The sequence below is a fragment of the Gymnogyps californianus genome, chromosome 1 (genome assembly GCF_018139145.2).
Source record: "Gymnogyps californianus isolate 813 chromosome 1, ASM1813914v2, whole genome shotgun sequence".
Lineage (NCBI taxonomy): Eukaryota > Metazoa > Chordata > Aves > Accipitriformes > Cathartidae > Gymnogyps > Gymnogyps californianus.
This window is the reverse complement of record NC_059471.1, coordinates 201,884,059-201,908,485: the sequence shown is the minus strand read 5'-3', so window position 1 is coordinate 201,908,485 and position 24,427 is coordinate 201,884,059. Positions and strand designations below refer to the sequence as shown.

The 24,427-nt window shown below is 43.9% G+C and overlaps 1 protein-coding gene across 1 annotated transcript in view; it reads right to left on the bottom strand.

The window, feature by feature from the left end:
- The window catches only part of CELSR1 (cadherin EGF LAG seven-pass G-type receptor 1), a 174,616-nt gene that overhangs the window by 1,598 nt on the left and 148,591 nt on the right, over positions 1-24,427 (bottom strand). Inside the window, exons 23-34 of the mRNA XM_050899730.1 lie at positions 22,594-22,720; positions 21,995-22,195; positions 16,997-17,171; positions 9,136-9,248; positions 7,722-7,801; positions 6,301-6,427; positions 4,192-4,317; positions 3,749-3,885; positions 3,135-3,238; positions 2,133-2,300; positions 954-1,196; positions 382-646 (exon numbers count right to left, since the gene is read on the bottom strand). Of these exons, the coding sequence (XP_050755687.1) occupies positions 382-646; positions 954-1,196; positions 2,133-2,300; positions 3,135-3,238; positions 3,749-3,885; positions 4,192-4,317; positions 6,301-6,427; positions 7,722-7,801; positions 9,136-9,248; positions 16,997-17,171; positions 21,995-22,195; positions 22,594-22,720 (1,866 nt within the window). The remainder of the gene's footprint in view (positions 1-381; positions 647-953; positions 1,197-2,132; positions 2,301-3,134; positions 3,239-3,748; positions 3,886-4,191; positions 4,318-6,300; positions 6,428-7,721; positions 7,802-9,135; positions 9,249-16,996; positions 17,172-21,994; positions 22,196-22,593; positions 22,721-24,427) is intronic.

Here is a 24,427-nt window from a genome sequence, read left to right as displayed (position 1 = left end):
GGGAGCCCAGTTCTCTGTGACCAGGGGGGACCATGCCAAGTGCAGCAAGTCCTATGGCAAGGTGACAGGGCAGAGCTAGGTTGCGCTAGTCCACAGCGTGCCAGTGACACATCAGCTTGCCAATTCAGAGCATGCCAGGGTGACCAGTGACAGGTGCCTGTCACGGCACCTTGCCCGCAATACCTATTTTGGCCTTCTCATCAGTGAAACATCATGGCTTGGGGACATGGCATGGACAAGCCATCAGGATAGTCACTGGTGAAGGACTCTGGTCCAGTCACCAGGTGAAATCCTTGCTCATGTGGGAGTTTGGGGCTGGAAAGTGGAGGGAGAGACCAGAGTCATGGGAGGCCTGCCAGGGCATCCCAATGTGGCACTTACTCTGAGTCTGAGGTGTCAGCATGTCCTGTTCCCACGTGGACGGTCATGGCCATGCCGTTGAGCTGGTCTCGAGACTGCTCCCTCCGAGCATTTTTTACTGTCACCCCCGAGTCTGAGGGAGAGCGGACCCCATCATTTGTCCCCAGGGAAGTAGTCCTGGATGAGATCGTGGTCTGATTGTAATCCAATAGCTTTTCCCGCAGTCGATTCTTCATATTTTTATCCACCAGTGGGGGAGGGTAGGTGACTTTATTTTTTAAGATGCCTGTTATGGGAAAGAGGGAATAATGAGAATTTTGAAAGGTATCAGTAATTTCCTTTATTAAGCTGAACACATCCAAGAAGTGACATTTTATATTTCTTAATCAGACTTCTAGTTTGTCACTTTATTTCAAAACCAAAAGATTAGACTTCAGCTACTACCTACTAGCTTCCCATGGTGTATCTGGTTACACAGGTTGGAGCCATTTGGGAAGTGTTCTTCCCTGACAGAGCTACCATATGAACTAATTAATGCTCATTAACCCCCCCAGTCTCCCAGTCCAGCCATGAGGCTAGGTTGGCTGTGCTACCTTTCCTCTGCTCCGGCTGCTGGCTATTCTGGTGGGACAGAGGTCTGTTCTCCTTCTGCTGTCCTTCGTTCTCCTTGTCCTGCGGTGCTTCGTTGCTGTGGTTCACCTGGTTTTCCCTGTGAAGCTCTACGTTGACCTTGGTCTCAACTTTGAGTTTCTGTTTCCCGCTGGGGTCCTCGCCGTCGCTGGCCGTTACGCACTCTGTGGGCCAATAGGGTTTCACATGATTGGGAAAGGTATCAACTGCAATGCAAAAAAACACTAGCTCAAAAAACACTTTTGATATGTTTTCTCAACTGCTGCCCAGCCAGTCCTGCTCTCTGTGACTGGGGAGGAGTTAGTTGTGTGTCAAATCAGAGCAATCCTTCAGATGATCCTTGCTGGACTGCACTGCCCTCAGGATGCAGTGACCCCCACAAAACACACCTGGTAGGATGGCAGGGTGTCCAAACCCTTCCCAGAGCAAGGTCGCTGGCTCTGTTACGGAGAAGTGTGAGGCAAACTTGCCCTCTCAGCTCTCCAGGGCCAGCGATCCCACCGGCTCCTTGGGGAGGTTAGTTTCTGAAGGGTGAGGGCACCCAAGGCACCTTGTGTTGTGTTTGTGCCGAGCACCAGCACACAGCCTAGACATTTGTCAGTCCAAGCTGACTTATCTTTAGGACAAGATGAACTATGCCTAGAAATGTCTGCACCCTGCCACACAGTATTGATATTAATGGCCAATGATCTCCAACTCTTTAGGTCCAGGACCTCCTCGACACCACTAAATCCACATGCCTGTATTGCATGAGGAGAGGCAGGTATTTCTTCCCCCTGCCCTCAGAACAACCAGCTGCTTCCTCCTCTTCTTCCTCCTTCATATGAGACTTTGCTGGCTGGGTAGCACCATTTCCAAGTGCTGTGGGGACCCACCTGCAAAGCCCACTCTCTGCCTGAGCGCCATAAGTCGCAGATTTGCTTAAGCATCCTTTTATTTGTGCTCAGTCACCCCTATGAAAAAGCCTTTGAGAGGAAGAAAGGTCTCTAAGCTGGAGGCAACAAGGATCTCTGCAGAAGCAAGGCACAGTGGTAGGAATGCTATCTCAGCCGTATGGTAGTCTTGCAAATTTGTCCCATCTACTCTAAAGCTATTTTATAGAAGGGAATAAACCCACTGCTCTCCCCTTGCACTGGGAGTACCTTTGGGTGTGCTGTGGAGCGGCCCACGTTCATTATTTTTGGAAGTAGATGTGTTCCACTTTTTCTCCGTCTCGAGCCCATCCTCCTCACTGTCCGATGAATGGGAGGAGGCGTAAGAGCTGCTGTGTTCATCGAGGGACAGTTCGCTGTCAGAGTCTGAATCATGCTCTACAAAAATGCGGAAAAGGGGAAACACAGCGATGAGAGTGTGGACGGGAGTTGAACGAATCTATCTGACAAATGCAGAAGGAGAAAGAAAAGGCAGGTGTCTGGTTCAGGCCATGCCAGGGATGAGCTCTTACATCCGTAAGTGTACACAGGATTAATTCACAAGGACTGCAGCATCCATCTGAGTAATTATGGGAAGAACAACAGTTCGGCTTAGCTAGTGGGCAGGACCTTTTGTGTGCATGGGAGGTGCAGAACAGAATGGGGACATTTTTTTCCCTATTCAATATGCAGAACAGTAACTCCATAGGATCTCAATCAACACAACACACAGGCAAACCAAGGTACCTAGAAATACTGAGAATCTGCAAATGCACTTAAAAAACTTAAAAATTGCTACAAGGCAACAAAATTTAACATCAAGACCCAAATGAAAGGAAATCAGACAAGAGACACTTCTCATTTTCTTGTACAAAACACATAGCAGTAAAGGAGGATATTGCCTCAAGGTCTCAAACATTAAAAGATCTCCAACTAAAACTCAAGAGCAACAGCACATAATTTGTGAGAAAGAAAGGGGACGCCAGAAACTGTCAACAGCTGTGACAGCTGTCAGATTAAAACTGAACCATCACAAGAAGCAGATATATGGTATTTCCATTCCAGGATTCCCTAGTAAGGCAGGCATTGCATAGCTCGTTATGCCAAGAGCATAACAAGAATGAGACACACCAAGTCAGACTAACTATTCTTCCTATTACAGAAGGCTTTGAAGAAAGTGCTGAGAAGGAGAAGGCACACAACTGGGTCAAAGCATTTAGAAATAATTCTTACCATTGGATTTTGATGGATTCCTATGAAAAATGGAGGAATCTGCTTCAGTCTGACCAGCCCTTGCTTGACTTGAGGATCCACTGAGCTTATGAGCAGCCTCATCCCTTTGAGAACAAAAACAGAGGACAACTTTCTTGGTCACTTTACTGTTCTTAACAACAAGGCAGACATGCAGATGAGATTCTGCTGGTCAAATGCAGACAGCTGCAGTGGACGCTAGCCAGCCTGTGCTTGATTGTCAATGTGGTGACTTTTACAGCAAGACATAGGTTATCCTCATGTAGCTGTTCGCCTTTGGCCACATGAATCATACTCTGAAAAAGCCTGAAGTTAATAAGCTAAATTGCACTCCTTGAGACATGTCTGAATTTTAACAGGCAAGCAGCATGGCCCATATAGTTAACATAATAGTTATGTTAACCACTGCACTGTTGGAACTCCCCACCGAAGACGCATGCAAAAGAAAATGCACAGAAGAAAATGACAGTCACATAAAACAGAACGGTTAAGACGTAAAAAAAGTAGCATTTGAACCACAACATTTCTGTTCTCCACAAGAGCAATGAAAAGGGAAAGGCAAGCACCTGGAAGCCATGCACCTGCCACCTGATTACCTGAGAGTATAAGCAAGGTAGCTATTGTGGCTCTTGGCTGACCTGACGGTGCTTTCTAGGGAGACAGTGGATTCCCCAATAGTTGTGCGATACATATTTGGCTCTTCTATATATGTGTTGTTACAGTTCAGAGATCGCTGAAAGAAACAAAAAAGACACAAAGCAATAGTGAATGATCCTACCTAAAGCCCACGTTACCCGTGAATGTATTAAGTTTTGAAGGAAGCAAGTGGTTTTTGATGCCGAGGAAAAGAATTCTTTCCTCTCAAAAGTTTTAATTAAAACAGTAATCAAAAGTTTTGAGAGAGGCCATCAGTAATCTTTGTACAAGTCACTGAAAGCAACCAGACAATTCACTTAATTACGGACAAGCCACCTATAAGTTTATTTTAGGTAACTTCTACGAGCAAGAGGATGTTTTTTTCCCAGTGTTTTTTCCTTACAGTTAATAATGTAGCTCTTGTTGCAGTGGAATCATCTGGAAGAGGTTTCTTCCCAGTTAAAGTGTTCTTCAAGTGCTTCCTGACTTCTTTGTTAAATACACAGTGGAAGAAGAAAATGAACAGCCCCTGGATCATTTTAGAGAGAGGAAGAATAAATGTAAATGATTCACCATTACCAAACTGCAAATACAGATATTAGAGAACAGCCGTTTTGAAACAACCCCTGAATTCTAGTTTGTAGTCCATGACTTCAACAGTAATAAATATTTTCTGTCTTTGACTGAAACGGCATTGATTGATTTCCTAGGACTTCTTCATAATTTGCTTCCAAGTTCAAATGTGCATAAAAGGCCTGGGAAAATATACACAACGATGTGTTCCTCCAGGATTTACAGAGCAGAGCTTGTGGTAGGTGTCACCCTCCCTTGTGGTTTGGGAAGAAACTTTCTTCTCAAAATATCCAGCGAGGACCTCAATGTCCCACTGGAAGATATTGCAGGGAGTTTCAGGATTGTACTTGCACTAAGATTTTAGAGCTTTTACACCAATGATGAGACAAAATCAATAGCAGCGCATAAAAAGTATCAGAGCCTTTAGTGAAAACCTCTGGAAATGGGGAACTTCTGTGGCAGGTGTCCTTAACACTGGTGCCAAGAGAACTTTAGAAAGCCTTGTGAGACGTGGAGAGATACTCGGGGCAGAGAGGTCCCAACTTTTGCCCCATACATTCCTTGGTTCAGCAACACCTCCTGGTGGGAAAATCACTAAAATCCCCAGGGCTGGGCAGTTCTTGGCTGCCAGGAACACACATTAACAGCTTTTGCTGGGGGCAGGGTGCACGCACATGCGTGCCTTCAGATGTATTTGCTCTGAGGGAATTCATGCAGCTGCCAAATTGTTATCAATTTTGGTTGGAGATATAGTATATAGAAGGCAATCACTCATGAAGTTGCAGCTGTACCAACATCACAAGATGCCTGCATTTCATGATTTCAGCCAAAGCAATTGCCTTAGAGTAACTTTAAACTTCAAGCTCACTTTCTAAACATTCAATCAAATGCGATCTTAGCTGGCATTAGCACTTTGGGATTATTCATTAATAAAATTGACATAAATGTCTCTTTAAAAACACAAGTTCAAAGAAGGCAATGATGTGAAACGCCACATACCACTGTGTCTCTCTGGGCAAGTTTGGAGAATTCCAGCTGCTGACTTTCCTCCCTCTCATCAGGTTTATATTTAATTTAATTTAATTTTAGGCCTTGCGGAAGCCTGGTTTTACAGCCTGAGTAGGTGTATTTATTTCAGAGCACACCAGTTGCAGTGCTAAAATAACCTTGCTCCAGGCTGGCCTATCTGGTGTGCTTCCAGGGCATGGACAGTCACCTCCAGAGGAGACCCATCAGACTTCTTTTTTCGTTGGCTGCAATTTGTGGCTGTTGTGCTGCAGCTGACAAGAGTGTCCTGCTAGCAGTAGCTGTTTCAGTACTGCAGGCACTTGCCATGACAGTTACTGCCATCCTTGGTCACGTTTAAATTGTGACCAACATGAAGCTTCATGACTACTTCTGTGCCAGGTCTCCTACAAATAACTGTTTACTGCATCTTTAATCAACAAGTGTGTACGCTGGGACAGGCAATCCAGTAAAACCCTAATGCAATGAGTTGTATTTGACAATCACTATTTGACTCATTTTCTTAAACAGTAACAATTTGTGAAAGCCTTGAACTTGGAGCCATCCACTCTGGGTGAAATAAAACAGTCTCTTGTTTGCGGTAGCAACAGAACGACTTAACAATGAGCACACAGAAGACAGTAACAAAGATTTTGTCTCTAGAAAGATAGAGGTATAATTGCCTACTGTTATTTATCTGTCACAGGTTACAATAGTAGAGCATTTATCTTCAGAATGACTAAAAGTGAGAGATGCGATTACTTAAAGTTATGGTTTTGGTGAAAAGAACCCTCTCTTTGAGAAAAGAAAGCAAAAATTGTAATTGACATCTCTGTTCTTCTTAAATTAGCTCATGTTTAGCAGATTTTTGGAGGTCTGGGTGCAGCAGCGCGCTCACCAAGGTCTGCCACAGACAAGACACCATCCAACTTACCTGCAGGCAGCTGAAAATGGCAAAGAGATAGTGAAACATCATGACATCACTGTTCACCGCCATCAGCCCCAGCAGCCATGTGGCACTGATAAGCAGCAAGAGCAGGAACGCCGTTCGCAGCACAGAGCTGTAAAGCAAACACAGACGGGCATTTGCAGCACGACAGGTTACGAGAGAATAGCCCAACTTCTCCGCATGAGCGGCGCCACATGCCCAACGCTTTGGCAACTGGAAAGGCCCTTTGGGAAAATTAGGGCAGTGTTCACCAGCTCCCAGTTCCCAACTCTCTCGTTGCACTACTCAATGACTTAACATATTCAGGTAAAAAAAAGGTGATTTCTTTTCAAGTTTGTTTCCAAGGTTTTCTTCAAACAAACCAGGCTCTTTGCCAAGCCCATGCTGTTCAGCCTTGTTGACTCTGAGGAAGAGATCTGGGTGGTAAATGGCCACGTCCATCTCATTTCTGTTTGTGAAGTTCACTCTCACATTCCTTCTCAACGTTACAGCCCAAGGTTTTGGATCGAGGGCACTCGGGAATATTTGTTTGCTTAAAACATTATTTCCACAGACACTTTCAAAGGATGGCCACAATTCTAGGGGCAAAAGTTTTGTATTACGAGTAAAATAGCTGCCATTAAGTAGCAATTATACTCCATTTGTTTAGAGAGATTTATAAAAGAAACTTAAAAAAATTACCCAACAGCTAGGACTGAATAAATAGCTAGAAGAAGCCTTTTGAAATCTCATACAGCTACGTATTTGGGGGGAAAAAAAAGGGGGGGGGGGCTGTTTTGCCACTAGCTAATCACATTTCAGTTCACAGGTAAATTCTGAGCTTTGGGCAAAACAGACGTTAATGGGAACAGGCTGCCATAGCAGCTCGGGAAGGCGGCAGGTTGCAGCTTGCGAGGCTTTCTGCTCATCCCACGGGGAGCGGGATGGGGGGAGGCTGGCCCTCAGCACGGAAACATCAACGGGTCTCTGCCACAACATGGCTGGTAACCCAAGCATTTGTGAGGGGAGACCTTTCTGAGCCACGGGCTAGCACAGGGAGAGCCAGAATTACGTCTACCTGGGCATGCCATGGGAGGAGGTGAAGTGACAGTGTAGTAGGGAGTATGATGAAAGATCTGGAAGGACTGTAATGATACCATCCAGAGACCAGACCTTTCCCTCTCCCCTCCCTTCTCCTGCCTAGACTTGGTGGTGGTGCAGAGCACCATAGTGGAGGTTTTACGGAGCCTCCAAGGGAACCCCAGGAGTAGGTGCTGGTGAAGCAGCTCCAATTGCTTCTACCAATGCTGACTGTCTCCTCCAAATATCTTTTTTATTTCCTGCTCCAACACTTGCTTTTAGGCAATTCTGTCCCTTTATTATTCTTGGCCAGAACTTTTTCTACACGTTTTTGAACTCAAACTTACACGACTCCAGTTTTTTCAAATGAACGTTGCCTTCGTCTGCATGATGCTTTCATTGCTAGTATAAAGATGACAGTGTTTATCTGAAAGGGAAATTGAAATAACAGCATGGATTCTTTCTGTACATTTGTTAGAGCTCAGTTTTCAATGAAAATGCAATTTTTATCCTAAAATGGTTCGTGGTGCCAAGAATATTTTTCCTTTAATTTACATGTCTCTAAGTTCCAAGATTCATCTCGTTTCAAGCCAACATAGTCAAGAACATCCTGGGACTTGATCTGGATGAAACCTAGTAAGATGGCCCTATGCAAAGAGGCTTAACTGAAAGATTAAAACTCAAGAATGGCTGTCCTTGTCCAGACCAGAGTCCAATCAGCTCAGCATCATTTCAGCTGGGCCAAACCAAAATATAAGAATAGAGTAACAGAGCAAGCATATAGTGATAATTCCTCTGAACATTCCTCCAGCCTCCGCTGATTTCCACAGCTGGGATGTACTAGGTGGGGTGGTGCATTTGTACTTAATCACTCATAGTGAATATCAATGCTGAGAATTTGTCTGGTCATTCACTTTCCGACACCGTGCAGAGCTTTACCACCGCCATCGTCCTGTTTCTGGGAGTTTCTAACTTAACTCCCTGTGGAGAAACGATGCAGCTCGTCCTGTTTGTTCTGAATCTGCCGCCTACTGCTTGTGTTGGAAAAGACACTGAACGGCTGGCTCCACAGTCATTTTCTCCAGACCACCATGCTACTACAGGTTCCTCCCTCCTCCCTTCTCTGCAGCTTTCTCTTCTCTAGGCTGAAGGTTCCTAGTCCACTTAGTTGGTCCTCCAGTGGGGGTTGTCCCATGTCTGGGATGACTCATGACCCCAGTCTACACTGCTTCCACGTCTGCTTCATACTTTTTGAGATGAGGAGACCAGAACTGCACTTGGTATTCAAGATAGAGTCACACCATGAGTATTTATCTTCTAGTGCTCTGTTACTGAGGGAAGCTTTAAGAGAGAAGTTAAACACCAGCCCATTCTTTTAAATTCCTGAAATTGGAATTATTTAATATTCCTTTAGGACTTCTGGATGAAATGACTTGTTATGGCTCATTTTGTTGATTTGTTTAATAAGCTCACTGACCAACCCTTCAAACATGGAACAAAGCAAATGGGAAAAAATAAATAGGTTTCTGGCCACACAGCTATTGTTCCACAAGCAATCTTTGCACTGGCAAGCAGCCCTCTGATTTCCAGGAGCTTAGCTCATGTCTTATCTGTTTAAGCAAAAAAGGCAAGCTCGAGTACATCGGCTCCAAATGTAAAGAATACAGTTGCTTCACATTATGACTACTGTTTGACAAAATATAAAAGAAAAGGTAGCAGTAAGGAAGAGACAGCTCCGGATGCCAACTCCACCATACTTACAACTACAACAATTACGATAGGCCCAGCGAAACTCCAGATAAGTGTGTCATGAACAGACAACCAGCAGAAATCAGGGTTCCCATAGCCTTGTGGATCCAGACCAACAGCAAGCCCTGGGTCACAAAATGGAGAGAAAGTACATCAGAAAGGTGCTGCTGAGATCTTCTATATAACCAGGCACATTTTCAAATCACTGTCTGACAAACAAAATGATAATGGCAAAATATGTTCAACAGGACAGTCTGGGAAGTCAAAATCAAGGCAAATATTGAAATAAAACTTCTGTAAATCAATATCCTTATGCTGGTCACTCCATATCAAATGATATTACGAGTTTTGCCTACCAGAACAAAGTTCAGCTGCATAAAAACGACAATAAATGCAAGTCCCAGATTAGTTCTGTTTCAGCACAGTTTTATAGTCGTACTCACACAGTGTGATGAAGCCTTGAGGGTGAGTGACATGTTGAGGAATTTCAATAAGCCTATGCAGCAGTATGACATGAATCATAACTGAGGAGATGGCTATACAACAAAAAAAAAGTGCATTCTTAACCGCCATGAGCTTGCTGTCACTAAAATAACACCAGAGACAAAGGAACCTGGGAACTCACAGGAGTTAATCACTTGAGCTCAGGTGGGATTCATTTTGAGCTGCTATCCCAGGTACCTCACCTTGCTTTCAGCGCTGTCTGAAATGGAATTTGCTAATGCCCCCAAGGCAACTGAGTTAAGAACACACCTTTTATTGTTTTATTTTTTAAAGCCTGGACAATTCCAAGGGAGTTCCACAATTCCAACCTCCACCTGCTGATTTACAGTGCTGCCTGATTTGGTAACCTACACCTTGCCCATGTGGCAACGGACTGAGATTGCTGCCTTTGACCTGCCAAATCACAGAATCATAGAATCATTTAGGTTGGAAAAGACCCTTAAGATCATCGAGTCCAACCGTAAACCTAGCACTGCCAAGTCCACCACTAAACCATGTCCCTAAGCGCCACATCTACACGTCTTTCAAATACCTCCAGGGATGCTGACTCAACCACTTCCCTGGGCAGCCTGGTCCAATGCTTGACAACCCTTTCGGTGAAGAAATTTCTCCTAATATCCAATCTAAACCTCCCCTGGCGCAACTTGAGGCCATTTCCTCTCGTCCTATCGCTTGTTACTTGGGAGAAGAGACCGACCCCCACCTCGCTACAACCTCCTTTCAGGTAGTTGTAGAGAGCGTTAAGGTCTCCCCTCAGCCTCCTTTTCTCCAGGCTGAACAACCCCAGTTCCCTCAGCCGCTCCTCATAGGTCTTGTGCTCTAGACCCTTCACCAGCTTCGTTGCCCTTCTTTGGCCACATTCCAGCACCTCAATGTCTTTCTTGTAGTGAGGGGCCCAAAACTGAACACAGTATTCGAGGTGCGGCCTCACCAGTGCCGAGTACAGGGGGACGATCACTTCCCTAGTCCTGCTGGCCACACTATTTCTGATACAAGCCAGGATGCTGTTGGCCTTCCTGGCCACCTGGGCACACTGCCGGCTCATACTCAGCCGGCTGTTGACCAACACCCCCAGGTCCTTTTCTGCCGGGCACCTTTCCAGCCACTCTTCCCCAAGCCTGTAGCATTGCATGGGGTTGTTGTGACCCAAGTGCAGGACCCAGCACTTAGCCTTCTTGAACCTCCTACAATTGGCCTTGGCCCATCGATCCAGCCTGTCCAGATCCCTCTGTAGAGCCTTCCTACCCTCAAGTAGATCAACGCTCCCGCCCAACTTGGTGTCGTCTGCAAACTTACTGAGGGTGCACTCGATCCCCTCGTCCAGATCATTGATAAAGATATTAAACAGAAGTGGCCCCAATACTGAGCCCTGGGGAACACCACTTGTGACTGGCCACCAGCTGGACTTAACTCCATTCACCACCACCCTTTGGGCTTGGCCATCCAGGCAGTTTTTTACCCAGCAAAGAGTACAGCCGTCCAAGCCATGAGCAGCCAATTTCTCCAGGAGAATGCTATGGCAAACAGTGTCAAAGGCTTTACTATAGTCTAGGTAGACAACATCCACAGCCTTTCCCTCATCCACTAAGCGGGCCACCTTGTCATAGAAGGAGATCAGGTTAGTCAAGCAGGACCTGCCTTTCATAAATCCATGCTGACTGGGCCTGATTGCCTGCTTGTCCTGTATGTGTCCCATGATGGCACTCCAGAGGATCTGCTCCATAACCTTCCCTGGCATCGAGGTCTGACTGACAGGTCTGTAGTTCCCTGGATCCTCCTTCTGGCCCTTCCTGTAGGTGGGCATCACATTTGCTAAACTCCAGTCAACCAGGACCTCCCTGGTTAGCCAGGACTGCTGATAAATGATGGAAAGTGGCTCGGTGAGCACTTCCACCAGCTCCCTCAGTTCCTCTGGGTGGACCCCATCCGGCCCCATAGACTTGTGTGTGTCTAAGTGGTGTAGCAGGTCACTAACCATTTCCCGTTGGATTATGGGGGCTTCATTCTGCTCCCAGTCCCTGCCTTCAAGCTCAGGGGCTGGGTACCCGGAGAACAACTGGTCTTACTATTAAAGACTGAGGCAAAGAAGGCATTAAGTACCTTAGCCTTTTCCTCATCCTTTGTCACAATGTTTCCCCCTGCATCCAATAAAGGATGGAGATTGTCCTTAGCCCTCCTTTTGTTGCTAATGTGTTTATAGAAACATTTTTTATTGTCTTTTACAGCAGTAGCCAGATTAAGTTCTAGTTGGGCTTTGGCCCTTCTAATTTTCTCTCTGCATAACCTCATGACATCCTTGTAGTCCTCCTGAGTTGCCTGCCCCTTCTTCCAAAGGTCATAAACTCTTTTTTTTCCTGAGTTCCAGCCAAAGCTCTGTCTTCAGCCAGGCCAGTCTTCTTCCCCGCCAGCTCGTCTTTCAGCACATGGGGATGGTCTGCTCCTGTGCTTGCAAGATTTCCTTCTTGAAGAATGTCCAGCCTTCCTAGACTCCTTTGCCCTTCAGGACTGCCTCCCAAGGGACCCTGCGAACCAGGCTCCTAAACAAGCCAAAGTCTGCCCTCCAGAAGTCTAAGGTAGCAGTTCTGCTAACCCCCCTCCTTAATTCTCCAAGACTCGAAAACTCTATCATTTCGTGATCGCTATGCCCAAGACGGCCTCCAACCATCACATCACCCACAAGTCCTTCTCTGTTCACAAACAACAGGTCCAGGAGGGTGCCTTCCCTAGTTGGCTCACCCACCAGCTGTGTCAGGAACACTTCCACACACTCCAGGAACCTCCTAGACTGTTTCCTCTCTGCTGTATTGTATTTCCAGCAGACATCTGGTAAGTTGAAGTGCCCCACGAGAACAAGGGCTAGTGACTGTGAGACTTCTCCCAGCTGCTTATAGAATAGGTCGTCTGCCTCTTCGTCCTGGTTGGGTGGTCTATAACACACTCCCACCATGATATCTGCCTTGTTGGCCTTCCCCCTGATTCTTACCCATAACACTCAACCCTATCATCACCATCGTCAAGCTCTAGACAATCAAAACACTCCCGAACATGCAGGGCTACCCCACCACCTCTCCTTCCTTGCCTATCCCTTCTGAAGAGTTTATAGCCATCCATTGCAGCACTCCAGTTTTGTGAGTCATCCCACCATGTTTCTGTGATGGCAACTATATCACAGTTTTCCTGCTGCACAATGGCTTCCAGCTCCTCCTGTTTGCTGCCCATGCTGCATGCATTGGTGTAAGTGCATTTCAGTTGGGCTATTGATCCTGGCACCTTTTTGGGGGGAAAAGCCCTGATTCCTACGTGACCATTGTCAAGCGCTTCCGTGGTTTCTAACACATCAATAACCCTTGTGTCTTTGCCGTTGCATGGATCTCCATCCCCTACCTCCACTGAGATGGCAGACCAAAGGACCTCACTAGCACACCATCCCTCAAACATTGGCGTGCTGCCCCTAGGTTTATCTCTAGCGAGCCTAGTTTTATCCCTTTCCCCCTTCAAATCTAGTTTAAAGCTTTTTCAATGAGCCCTTCTAACTCCTGTGCAAAGATCCTGTTCCCCCTTTGAGACAGGTGTACCCCGTCTGCAGAGGTCTTCCTTCTTCAAGACACAGAAATTGATCCCTACGAGGCCTACAGCCAATGACATATGGTAAATGGCTGCAGCATGTTGTCTGGGCATCAGGGGCACCTATTGCGTTGAGCGTATGTCCTGATTCAAGCAGGCCAAGGTTGACGGCAGTGCTGTTCTCTGCAAGGAGAATTCATGTGCATTAATAAACCTGTTTTTTGAATTGAAGCCCGTGTGCTTTGATGAAAAGACACTGAAAAAGGGAGAGGTAGCTGCGTTTCACTCTTGCTGCTTAAAGCTGGCCCACAGCCAATATTCACATCTGGTACAGGCCTATGGTCTATGAAAATTAAACTGGCTATTTGGCAAAGCAGTGGATATTGGATCTGTTTTCTCTGAAATGTGGAATGAGATAGGACTGGTCTCCCTCCCTGCTCCCATTGGCCCTTCCACCACCCCCTTCAGCAGCTGCCATCCAGAAAGAATTAGCCATAAATGATTAAGAGACCATAAAGTATTTTATACAGATGTAATTCTATAGACACAGTCTGTTTCCCAGGACTTGATTTCCCCATTAGTGGGACTTAAACTACAGTTTGACCAAACATCTGGCTCTAAGAGTAATTGGCAGACAGCAACATTTTTTCACTCTCAAAATGCTACCCTAAAGTTGTCCATTAAACAAATGGGGCAAATTGCAGTCTTCAGGTACGTGGTTCAAATTTTACTGCAGTCAACAATATGTGAAATAACACTTTACCCAAAGGCAGAATTAAGCCAATGCAATGTAATATAGAGAATTGTTTTGGCACATCAATTAAATGCTGCAGCCTGGCTGTCCTGAGTAGACTGAGTGTGCGGGCTGTGTGACAGCTCACTGACGTTTGCACGTTTGCAGGAACTGGGTCTGGTCCTACAGCCAAGTGTCCTGTGGGAACCAGGGCCCATCCCAGGAGCGTGCCAAGAGCACGCCGTGGGGAGGTGCTGCTGGAGGGGCATGTTTCGACCTTTCTGAGCTCCTGCGGGCTCAGCAGCCGCGTGTGACTCAGCCTCACCTCTCTCCTGACTCATCGCCTCGCTTAGTATTCACAGCAAATAGCAGATTTGGAAAGTGCCATTTTCTGGGGGATATTTGTTTTAGGGCTACGTAAGAATCTGTTTTAACATGAGCACTGCGGTCTCCATGGCAAAGCAGTTACTGCACACATATGCCAACCCGCTAGCGTGTTGCCACGAAGACACTCAGAACTGGAAGGGTCTTGCAGGGTGCCAAATCCAGTCCTTTGCTCCTGAGGCAAGGAAGTCATAAAATCCCTCTCCTAGATGGAACAAACTACATTTTAAAATGAGCAAGCTTAAAGCAAACTTAAAATGTTCCACTATCACTCCCCATGGAGGAATATTCCAGATCCACACTCTTTTGATAGCTGTAAGCCTTCTCCCAACTTCCATCCTACTTTTATTCATGGCAATTTGCTTTTCTATGCTGTGATTAAATGTGGTTATTCCCTGTTAGAGTGTTCCCTATGTAAACATTTTACTAAGTTTTTCCCCGCCTTAAAGGTCAAGGTTCCCTTCTGCAAGTAGCCTGGTCCCATCACAGATGCCTTCGGACCACTATGTCCCAGCTTGAAATGAATGTCAGTTTGAGCACAGAAAATAAAATAAATAAATAAACAAAACAAGAGTAAAGCCACTGCTACCGTAGGTTCATTTTTTTTTTCAGGATAGCTATGATAAAGATGAAATGGGCTAGATATTTATCTTTCAAATAAAACAAAAAAGCCCTTTGGATGTCCAAGACTAAAATTTCTTCCCATATCTATACTTTTCCACTATTAAGAAACATACACAATCCTTCTCTCATAAAGCAATTTAAAAGAAATTGTGTTTAAGATGCATGTTATGAAGTTGGAACCTTTTTACTGTTTAGATATTAAAATCTAAAATTTATAAAAGCAGCTTATTTAAAATATGTACAGTAACAAAGTTATCCAGGGGCAAGAAATCCCACTTGTGCTATTTATGATGAAAAAATTTTCTCTTCAGATGATTTCTAAACCTGCAAGGGGAAACTAAAGGCTTAGCTTTCTTTATCCTTCGTTTCACAAAATCCTCTGACTTGCTCAGTAATAGGGATCTGACTTTTCATTTAAATGAACTGCAAATTCAGTAGATTCAGAGATTAAATTACAGGAGACAACCTGGAACCGTAACTCATAGTTTTAAAAGTGCAAAATAGTTCCATATCACAGAGAACAATATCTAAGTAGAAAAATGTAAAAATGGTGTACTTGTAATAATTAGATTGCATAATACTGCTGTTGAGGAGGTCTGAATTAGTTTAAAATTCAGGAGACAAACTAAACATGAAACAGAAAATCCTTCTGACAAAATTCTTCTAAAGAGTTATGTGTTCTGAAATGCAAATTGCTTATTGCTATTTAATGATAATACTTCTTTTCTACCAGAAATGACACTGCCAATTATCCGATTGCACTTAAATGTTCCTGAATATACTGCAGTAGTCCTGTGTGTACTGATAAAAGTTACACAGATCTGAAATGTTTTAGAAGTTCAAGGAAGATTTCTATTTAAAATGTCAGGGATACATCTAGAGCAGCAGAGCCTTCTGGGCTGTGCCTTCCACTGTGTTCTGGATAAATGGATAGAAGCAGAAATTATTTATGCACAAGGTGATATGGAAAAACTTACCAGCTCTCCAGAGAGAGAACGAACCTGTACTAACCTACACTACATTTTGGTATTACATTTTCTTAAGTCACACAGAAAAAAAACCCATATATTTTTAAGTCTAACTTGTTCCATAATATTTTTCAAGTGTATATGAGTGACAGCTATTTGTTTGATCTGAGAGACATCTAAACCTCTGCCATTGCTGACAGTATGTTTTTATCTGCAAAAATAAAAGTAATTGGATAAAAGTTAACTGTCTGCCTATGATCTGATTTCCCATATGGCAACAGATACATGCTGAAATAGTCGAACCAAAAAACCCCGCTCCAACTGTTCTGCGAAGCGCACTTCCCGAGGAGCTGTCTGCCTGAATTAACGCAGCACCATGTGCTTAGACACTGGAAATGTCTGATTGCAAAAATAGGCATGGTGAGGGCGGAGATGGATGTGCTCCTGGGGATCACCCCGAAATGGTTTAAAAGATTACTGCCTCCAGCTTTTCATTACTTTTCCTCAACTGGAAGTTGTATCTGAAATGAAGTAAAAGGCTGCCTGAGTATTCCCAGCTCGTTTTTATGCCAAGTAAAACAGAACTGCTGAAATCCCTTTCAGGGAGCATTTACTGCTGGTTGACGGCAGGCAATGGGAACACCCACTGAAGGACAGTAATGTCCTGTGGGCAGCATCGCTTCTGAAGCCACTGCAGCCACCTCCCCGAGAGACCATGTGTCCGTATCCCAAGGTACCAGCACAGGGAAGAAAAATTTCTGAAGGCTACTGGCAAAGTTATTAAAATAAAAATACTGTTATTCCCAAGCAATGTTATCAAGTCCTGTTTTAATCTGGGTGCAATTACGTTTACATTATTGTAAAACCATCAGTATCACTTCAGCTGGGGCAACAGACATTCGGTACGCAGATTTGCCAAATTCAGGCTGACTTCTGCTAGGCATGATTTGGTGTTGCCCTCGTTCAGCAAAACACTGAAGTGACAGCAGTAGTTGAGTGCACCCATAGCTGTCTTGGATGGGGCAACTTTCCTGAATCTGGCCAGTGAAGACAGCAGGGAAGGGAAACGAAGCTGTTCTGGGGTGGTTGAGGGTACCTGTTATGATGGCAGGAATGCCCCAGCCAACAACGTAGTAGAACCGCATGTGCCCAAAGTTGATGTTCCTCACTTCAGTCAGCATCCGGTAGATGTGGAGCTGCTCCACAAACATCCATGCAAAGGTGCTCATGTAGAAATAATGCAGGAGGATGGCAATCACGGTACACACAAACTGCAGAAGGGAAAGGGCAGGGAAATTAGAGCTGCTCTTCTGAATCACCACCTGGTGAGTCACTGGCTCCCCCGTGCAGCTAAAGGAAAGTGTAATAAAAAGGTTGTGGCAGAACAAATATACTGCCATTAATTAAGTTTTTCAGAGCTTCAGAAAAGCTGTTTGTATTGTGAAAGCTTTTTTTTTTTTCTTAAATTATGTGGCCTGTTCTGAGTCTAGTTCAGCTTTACCCTATCAACCCAACATGCTTTTGGTCACTGCCCTTGCCCTCCGTGTTCTGTGGCTAACTTCTCTGTGCATATTTGCTGCAAAGGTGAGGATTTTGGCTATTCTGACTGAATTCCTTCTGCTCGCAGGAGGGGCAGGGCTGGCAGAGCTCCTGGCTCTTTCTCCTGGTGCAGAGCAGGAGGTGGGGATGCTCCTATGGAGGCTGCAGACCCTCTGCCCTGCCTCGTGTGAGTCTCGCCTGCACAATGCCACTACACCAAATTCAGCCACAGCATGTTTAACTGCATCAGCTAAACCAGTCTCACTGCAAAGTTAACAAATTGCTCCTGAAAACGGCCACCCTCAGCTCTGCACTGACTCGGTGTCTCCCATTTCCACATCAAGGGCCATCCTATGGGTTTTTCTGCTACTTCATTCTTTCCAGAGAGAGAGAGATCTGTCTCCAAGGAAGTGTGCTATTTTGGTACACTTTTGGTTTGTTTTAAAGTAGACCATGTTTTGTGCCTGATATTAGTAGATAAAAAAGTACAAAGAAACTCTCTTTGTGTTTGGCAGAGGTGGAGGGGAGGTGTGAGAAGATCTTAGGTCTTCAGTTTAGGACCAGTCCCTGAGAAAGTCCTTCTTGTTCTAAAAACTTCACTTCTAGGGACAGAAATCCATGAAGCTTCAGCCCAGGAAAAGTGAACGTGCTGAACATGAGCAACAGATGATCTGTAGACTTTAACCAAAGAAATCCAGCCTTTCTTTGAAGAATTTTCTTATCAGTTAAATAAAATGTCTGTCTCACAAATAGGCAAAATTTGATGTGATCTTGTGATCTAACGTAAGATCAGCAGACCATTTTGCCCCTATGTGTCTGTGTCATAGGTCTGAAAAGGTCTACAGCTTTTTTTCTGGGACTCTTTTAAAAAAAACAATAAATTGAGAAGCAGAAGCATGGATGCATCTCTTTTGTCCTTGCAGCTCTGCCCTTCACTGATGAACCCTGCACACCTTGCACATCTATACTTCAACAAGTCATGGAGGATGCCTGGCCATTATCACTGGACTAAAATGATGCAGTCAGAAGTAGATCACCACCTACTGCGCAGATCAATCCTTTACCTAATGTTGAAATCAGAGTATTTGACTATAAAGTGGCTTCTTCTGGCTGGAGCAGGGGGTTAACCCCCTTCTCATCCACTGCAGAAAACCACCCTAATCGCCAGGCTGTAGGATATTCTGGGTCCAGAAATGCTTGGCTCCACCCTCCTCTTGAGGCTGTGCTACTTGCAGTCAGGCACAGAAGTCATGAGGACAAACAGAAAGCAGGCTAGTGCTGGCCGGGTAGTTCATATCTTCGGCTAGGAACAAGGGGATCTAGAGCTTCCAGTCCCAGGTTTGGATTTGGTTTTTATCCTACATCAGCAGCACAAAGTGGACCACTCAGCTCTGCCAGGCTGAGACCAGCAAAAATGAAGGACCTGCTGAAACCAAAGACATCGGGTCCTTAGTGTGACTAGGAGTAACAGCTACAGTGGGCAAACTGGTAGCTGAAGTCATCTTTGTGACCAAATGGCCACCGTGAAACCTCTGACCTTCACAGACTTGCATTTCTGTAATATCTGCTAACCAGCTTTCCCTCGCAACTTAACAGTTTGATGGTGAAAACAGGAACGATCACAAGCGTCCGACACCTGAATTGAAATCTTGCAATCAACCTTCTTTCAGAAGCAAAGCAAAGGATTTTGCCAAGGATCTGTTGATAAGCTTAAATTAAGAGCACTTTGTGTAACCATTCAATTTTTGTTTCAAAATGTTTTACATTGTGTTTTGGAACCTTTTGTTCCTGTGCAGCACTGACCCTGCTTTCAGATTTTGGCATGACTTTTTAGTGTTTTTTCATGGCATAATGCTCAGAAACGTAAGTTTCCCTGTTTAACTTTGCCGAGTGAAGGAATCATACAAAGACCATGAACTTTCTGGATTCACTTACTGCATCAACTTTATTATAACACCAAGTGTTATTGAAAATGTAGCTCACCCAATAAAAGACCTTTCTTCCCTCTATGTAAGCAGGGCTTTTTTTGTTCCTACTTGCACATGCATATGAGTAGACTGCTGCCCTGAACATTACCTTTTTCAGGTAAGAAAAGAAAGAAAATAAATCACTTTCTATCAATAGTCCAGGGAAAGATTAAAACCTCACCCAGAAATGTGACTGTTAATTTACAGAAACCCATAAAAGCCAGGCTGGGTGCCAAGCAGCACAGCATTATTTGTGCTCCAGCATTCTTTACCTCTTTATGTTCATCAGTGCATGACTCGTTAGACAACTCTCATTCCATACAGACAGATGAATAATTGTCTCAAGCAGACATGGTTTACAGCCCTCCTAACTTCTCAAATTGACTGGGTAGGCTGTAAGGAGCGGCTTTCTGCCGCATGAAATATATTCTGTAACTTAAAGATCTTTGTAAGTGGGTTAAAGGTTTGGGGTGTTTCACTGAGTCTTGGTAACAGTACAGGACATGATCACACCATGAGCCCCAAAGCATGAAAATGAGAAGGAGCAAAAGAGAACAATCTCACCAAATACGACCATTAGTATTTGTGGTATTGCTGTAACGAACTGTTTTACTACTCTTATAAACCTTTGCTTGGTGCTTCATGATATTTTGAAAGGAATCTGGAAATGAGGAGCCATCATTTACCGCATAATTTTCGGTAAGATTCTGCAAGGATGTGGGCTTGGCTCCCTGCTCCTCAGTATTCATGCTGGAGAACTGAAAGAATATAAACTCCTTGGCAGTGAAATGCAGTGAAAAATAAGTGGTGTGCTCAAGAAGGCATGGGAAAGGTCAAGTTACATGGAGTGCTGTGGATCAATTGGCAAGGTGAGTTCATCTGAGCAAAGTTATTTTAATATGCAAACTTGTATATTATGAAATAAACACAACATGGGTCACACATGACGTGAGACCATATCCCAGAGGGCAGGTCACTGCAGAAGATCTCACCATAGCAGCAGATAAGGGAGCAGAGTTACTGATCAGGGGAATATCGGAATAGGGGACTGGAAGTGACACTACCAGCTGGAAAGTTTCATCCAGTTTAGCATTCACAATTTTTCAAAAGGTAAAGTGGGGGAAGAAAGCCCAGAAAAAAGGCAACAGAGTAACCTGAATCTTAGAAATTGAAGAATTGAAACAGCTTAATTTTATTTAGTTTTCCAAAAGAAATACTATTGAACAGAGGCTTCCTGGGAAGATGATTTTTATAAGAGAGGTCTCTCAAATTTACTAGGAAAAGGTCTTGACAGCACCCAGTTACTGGAAGATGAAATTAGTCAAGGTCAGACACTTTCTAAAATGTATGTTATAGCTCAAATGGACATTAGAATCCAGGGTGACTTTAGGCTTAAGTTATACCGCAAGTGACACTGCGTGGTTAGGCACCATGGTGTCAGTACCATAACGGTGATGATACTCATCGAATGTAGGCATAGTCTCCCATTTCTGCTGCTTGGACAATGTGGAATCAGCATGGTTCATTTTTTTTTTTTGGTGTGTTCTAATGTCAAGATTTTACTTCCCTCTCAAAATTTAGATTGAAACATGTACAATAATGGATTTCTAGAAGATAAATTCTCTTCAGAGTGTTCAGATAATCCCTATACTAACATTTTGAATATTCTTCATATCTGTTAAGGACATACTTTTTATTGCATGTCACCCCCATCTGTTTCCTGCCTGTTTGGTACAGGCGACTGTGAAGCTTGGCAGTGCTGGAACCCTTGCCTGCTTGTCTCCTACCTGTCTGCGTGGCAACCATGACTTTTGAGATGGGTGCTACTAAGAATCAGCAGCAATACTACATATAATGCTACATAGTTAAGATAGCAATGAGGCCCTAGGTACAGAACATACGCACTACATGTGTGGCATATATCTCATATTCAGTCCATTCATAGCTTGCGTTTCTTGACATGCACAATGCTGGAGGTGCCTGCACTAAGCTTTGGCAACAGATATGATGGGCTGAAGCCAACAATCACTGTGGCTGGAAGGCACAAAGCAAAGCGACAGGCTTCCTACTGATTCTTGGATGTAGCAAGCTGTCCCATGCCTGGCAAGTGGCTTCTCCAGAATGGCCATGGTGGGTGTGCAACATGCATATCAGCACCTGCACAGCAACACATAGCTGACAACCTACCAGTCAACACAAGGAGCCGTTTGGGCTTGTGAAGTGCCTGCTGCAGGAGAAACTGGAGAGCCTCCTACTGAACAGACAAAGCAAGACAGAAAACATACTGATGGAAAGGAAGAAAGAATTCAGTATTCAGGGTTCAGTTCCTGGGATAAGACTTCAACAGGGCTGCTGTCATATATTCTCTGAAAATAAGATATAGTCCTAGCTCCTGGCATTGCTATTGATCATGTAAAACACACAAGAATATATTAAAAGTCTGATGTTTTTCAAATGACTGTTGAGGCTAAGCAGAAGTAAAAAAGAAGAGAAAGTGAAACAGATGGGAGCAGGTAAAAGTCGCATTATGAACCCCCTGATTTAAAGCTTGACAACTCCTCTAGCAATAAGCACAGAGTAATTCTTACCGGGTTTTCAGTCTGGTTGATTCCAATAAGAAAGACGAGCTCAGAGAAGAAAAGGGCAGCCACCAGGTTTTTGTGGATACTGTGCAAGTTGGAACGTAGCGTGCGGATCAGGACCAGCAGTATGAAGGTGATCAGCAAAGCCACCAGTGAGATGGATACAGTTGTGTAAGTGACGATCTTCAGAGGAAGCACTTCCCCATTCTGTAGAAAGACAGATTGACAGGACCTCTGGGAGTTTTTCCTTCCTTTTCCTCCAATGAAATCTACTACTTGGAATGCCAATGTTTTCATTACTACTGAGCCAACATACAGATTTGCTTTAGGACCAACAGGAGTGGTTGATGCCACCTCTTAAGTCACTCAACATGTTGAGTGTGTACAGGCAGCACCCAGAGGGTGCACTGACCAGGTAAGAAGCTCCTTTCAGCAGATACAACAGCAGGTGCTGTCAGGCACGGGGCAATGCACTCCTGACACACTGCAACATGGGATCGATCCACTGACGATGCTCTGAGTCATGCTCAAAGCTCAAGCTCAAGCTCTGAATCCAAGCCCTTGAAAACCAAAGCCTCAAAAATCATGAGCCTGACATCACCTACCTCTCGTTTTGAAATGTCCATCAGGACAGCAAAGCTGGTTATATGGTTGCACTGGCAAGCAATATGGCTCTGGTTTCTGGAAAACAGCTCACATCCTCTGGAGGACCAGGCACCTGTCCCGCCAATCCTGTGGGGAAAAAAGGGATTTCTGAGAGCAGTCCTCTGATCTCCCCTTGCCTCCCGCTGCTATTGCTCTCTGGGGCAGCTCTTGCTCCACAACTAGAGAGGACTGTAAGTACCAAGACAGAAATATTTATAGCTGTCACCTGCCTGAAAGAGTATCATCAACTTAAAAAGCCTTCAGTTGAAATAGTTTCTAATATGACAGCTGGCTTTGCTGGCCAAATTTTGTGGTTTTATAACAATCTGTTTTGAGTTTAAAAAAAATTTTTTTAAAAAAATTGCTTTTGGGTCAGTGACCACACAAGCAATATGGGGAAGCGACTGCACAGAGCAAACTGGCCGTAACAAAGGTAAAAAATACCAAAACCATAGAGAGTTACATGTTTTTGAGTCATCTCTATTTCCCTAGATCTAGACACTGCTTCTAGAGCTCTTACGTGAAATATGTTTCAGCAATAATATGGTTTTGTTATAGTGTTCCTCTGAAAAGTACACAAGAAAAGGTTAAAACCAGTAAATAATATTTCATATCAGGAGATCTCCTGTATTAACATTGAGGAGGAACTGCTCCCTTAAAAATTCTTCCCTGTGCAGCCTTGGTTAACTCGAGAGACTTCAGAAACTATTTTGTATCAATATTCATTATTCTATTCTGAAGTTAATGAGTAATAATAATAGTCTTGTAGTTACTGAAAGAGTTTTTAATTAGATATGACAGGACATCCTTTTTCATTCAGCAATAAAATATTTGTTAAACAGTTTTAATATCACTTTCTCTTGAAAAGCACTCACTTTTTAAAAACTCTTTAATTACATTCAGTTTAAGAGCTGCTTTTCAACTGTGGCTGTAAGAAGGCGTAACACAGACAACAATGCCATTGAAGTTGCCAGCAAATAGCTAATAGATGAATCACTTTAGAGCTAATGAGTTATTCAAGCCCATACGATGTTCAAAAATTTATGAAAAAGGACTTGCCATTCTCTCACAATTGGCAGAATCCTCTGTACATACCAGCAAATACACTACTTTAGATGCAGGCAAATGGAGTAGTTTATTATTGTGAACATAACAGATTTCTGTTGCCTCTTCGATCCTTTCAACGATATAATCTCCTGAAGCTTTTGACTAAGAGGCAAACATTTCCTAGGTTAGTTTGCTCTTTTATTTCCAGCACAGTATATTGCCTTTTAATGGATTTTTCCATAGGTTTACTAGAGTTTTTGGGTTACAAGGAAACAAGTAACAGCTATTCCTCTCACCCTGGGCAGACAATATCATCCTCTCACTATATACCTGGTTTTATGGTTGAAAATTGCATTATATATGTAATAGTTACGATATCATGAAATCATAACATGCACAGCATGTTGTTACCTCTCAACACATTTTCTTTTGTTTTATCCACACTCTTGACATATCTCCAACAGGACTGTGCTGTTTCCACAATGCCATAAACCCAACAAAACACTCACGAGCATATACAGTTCTTAACATTTTTCACATTTTCAAGAAAAATATGTCTGTATCTTTAACTTTACTGAATAAAAAAGACCTAAACAAGCCATTTCCAGAATATTTAATCTTTTCCCTCATACTTCCCTCCTAGAGAGTCAAATAGTCTCTCCTTATGTTCTGCTTATGTATTATGACTGCTTCCTAACAACTGGAAGAGGTCTAAGGTCCCAAAGAAGGTATTTCCTCTCCCTCCAA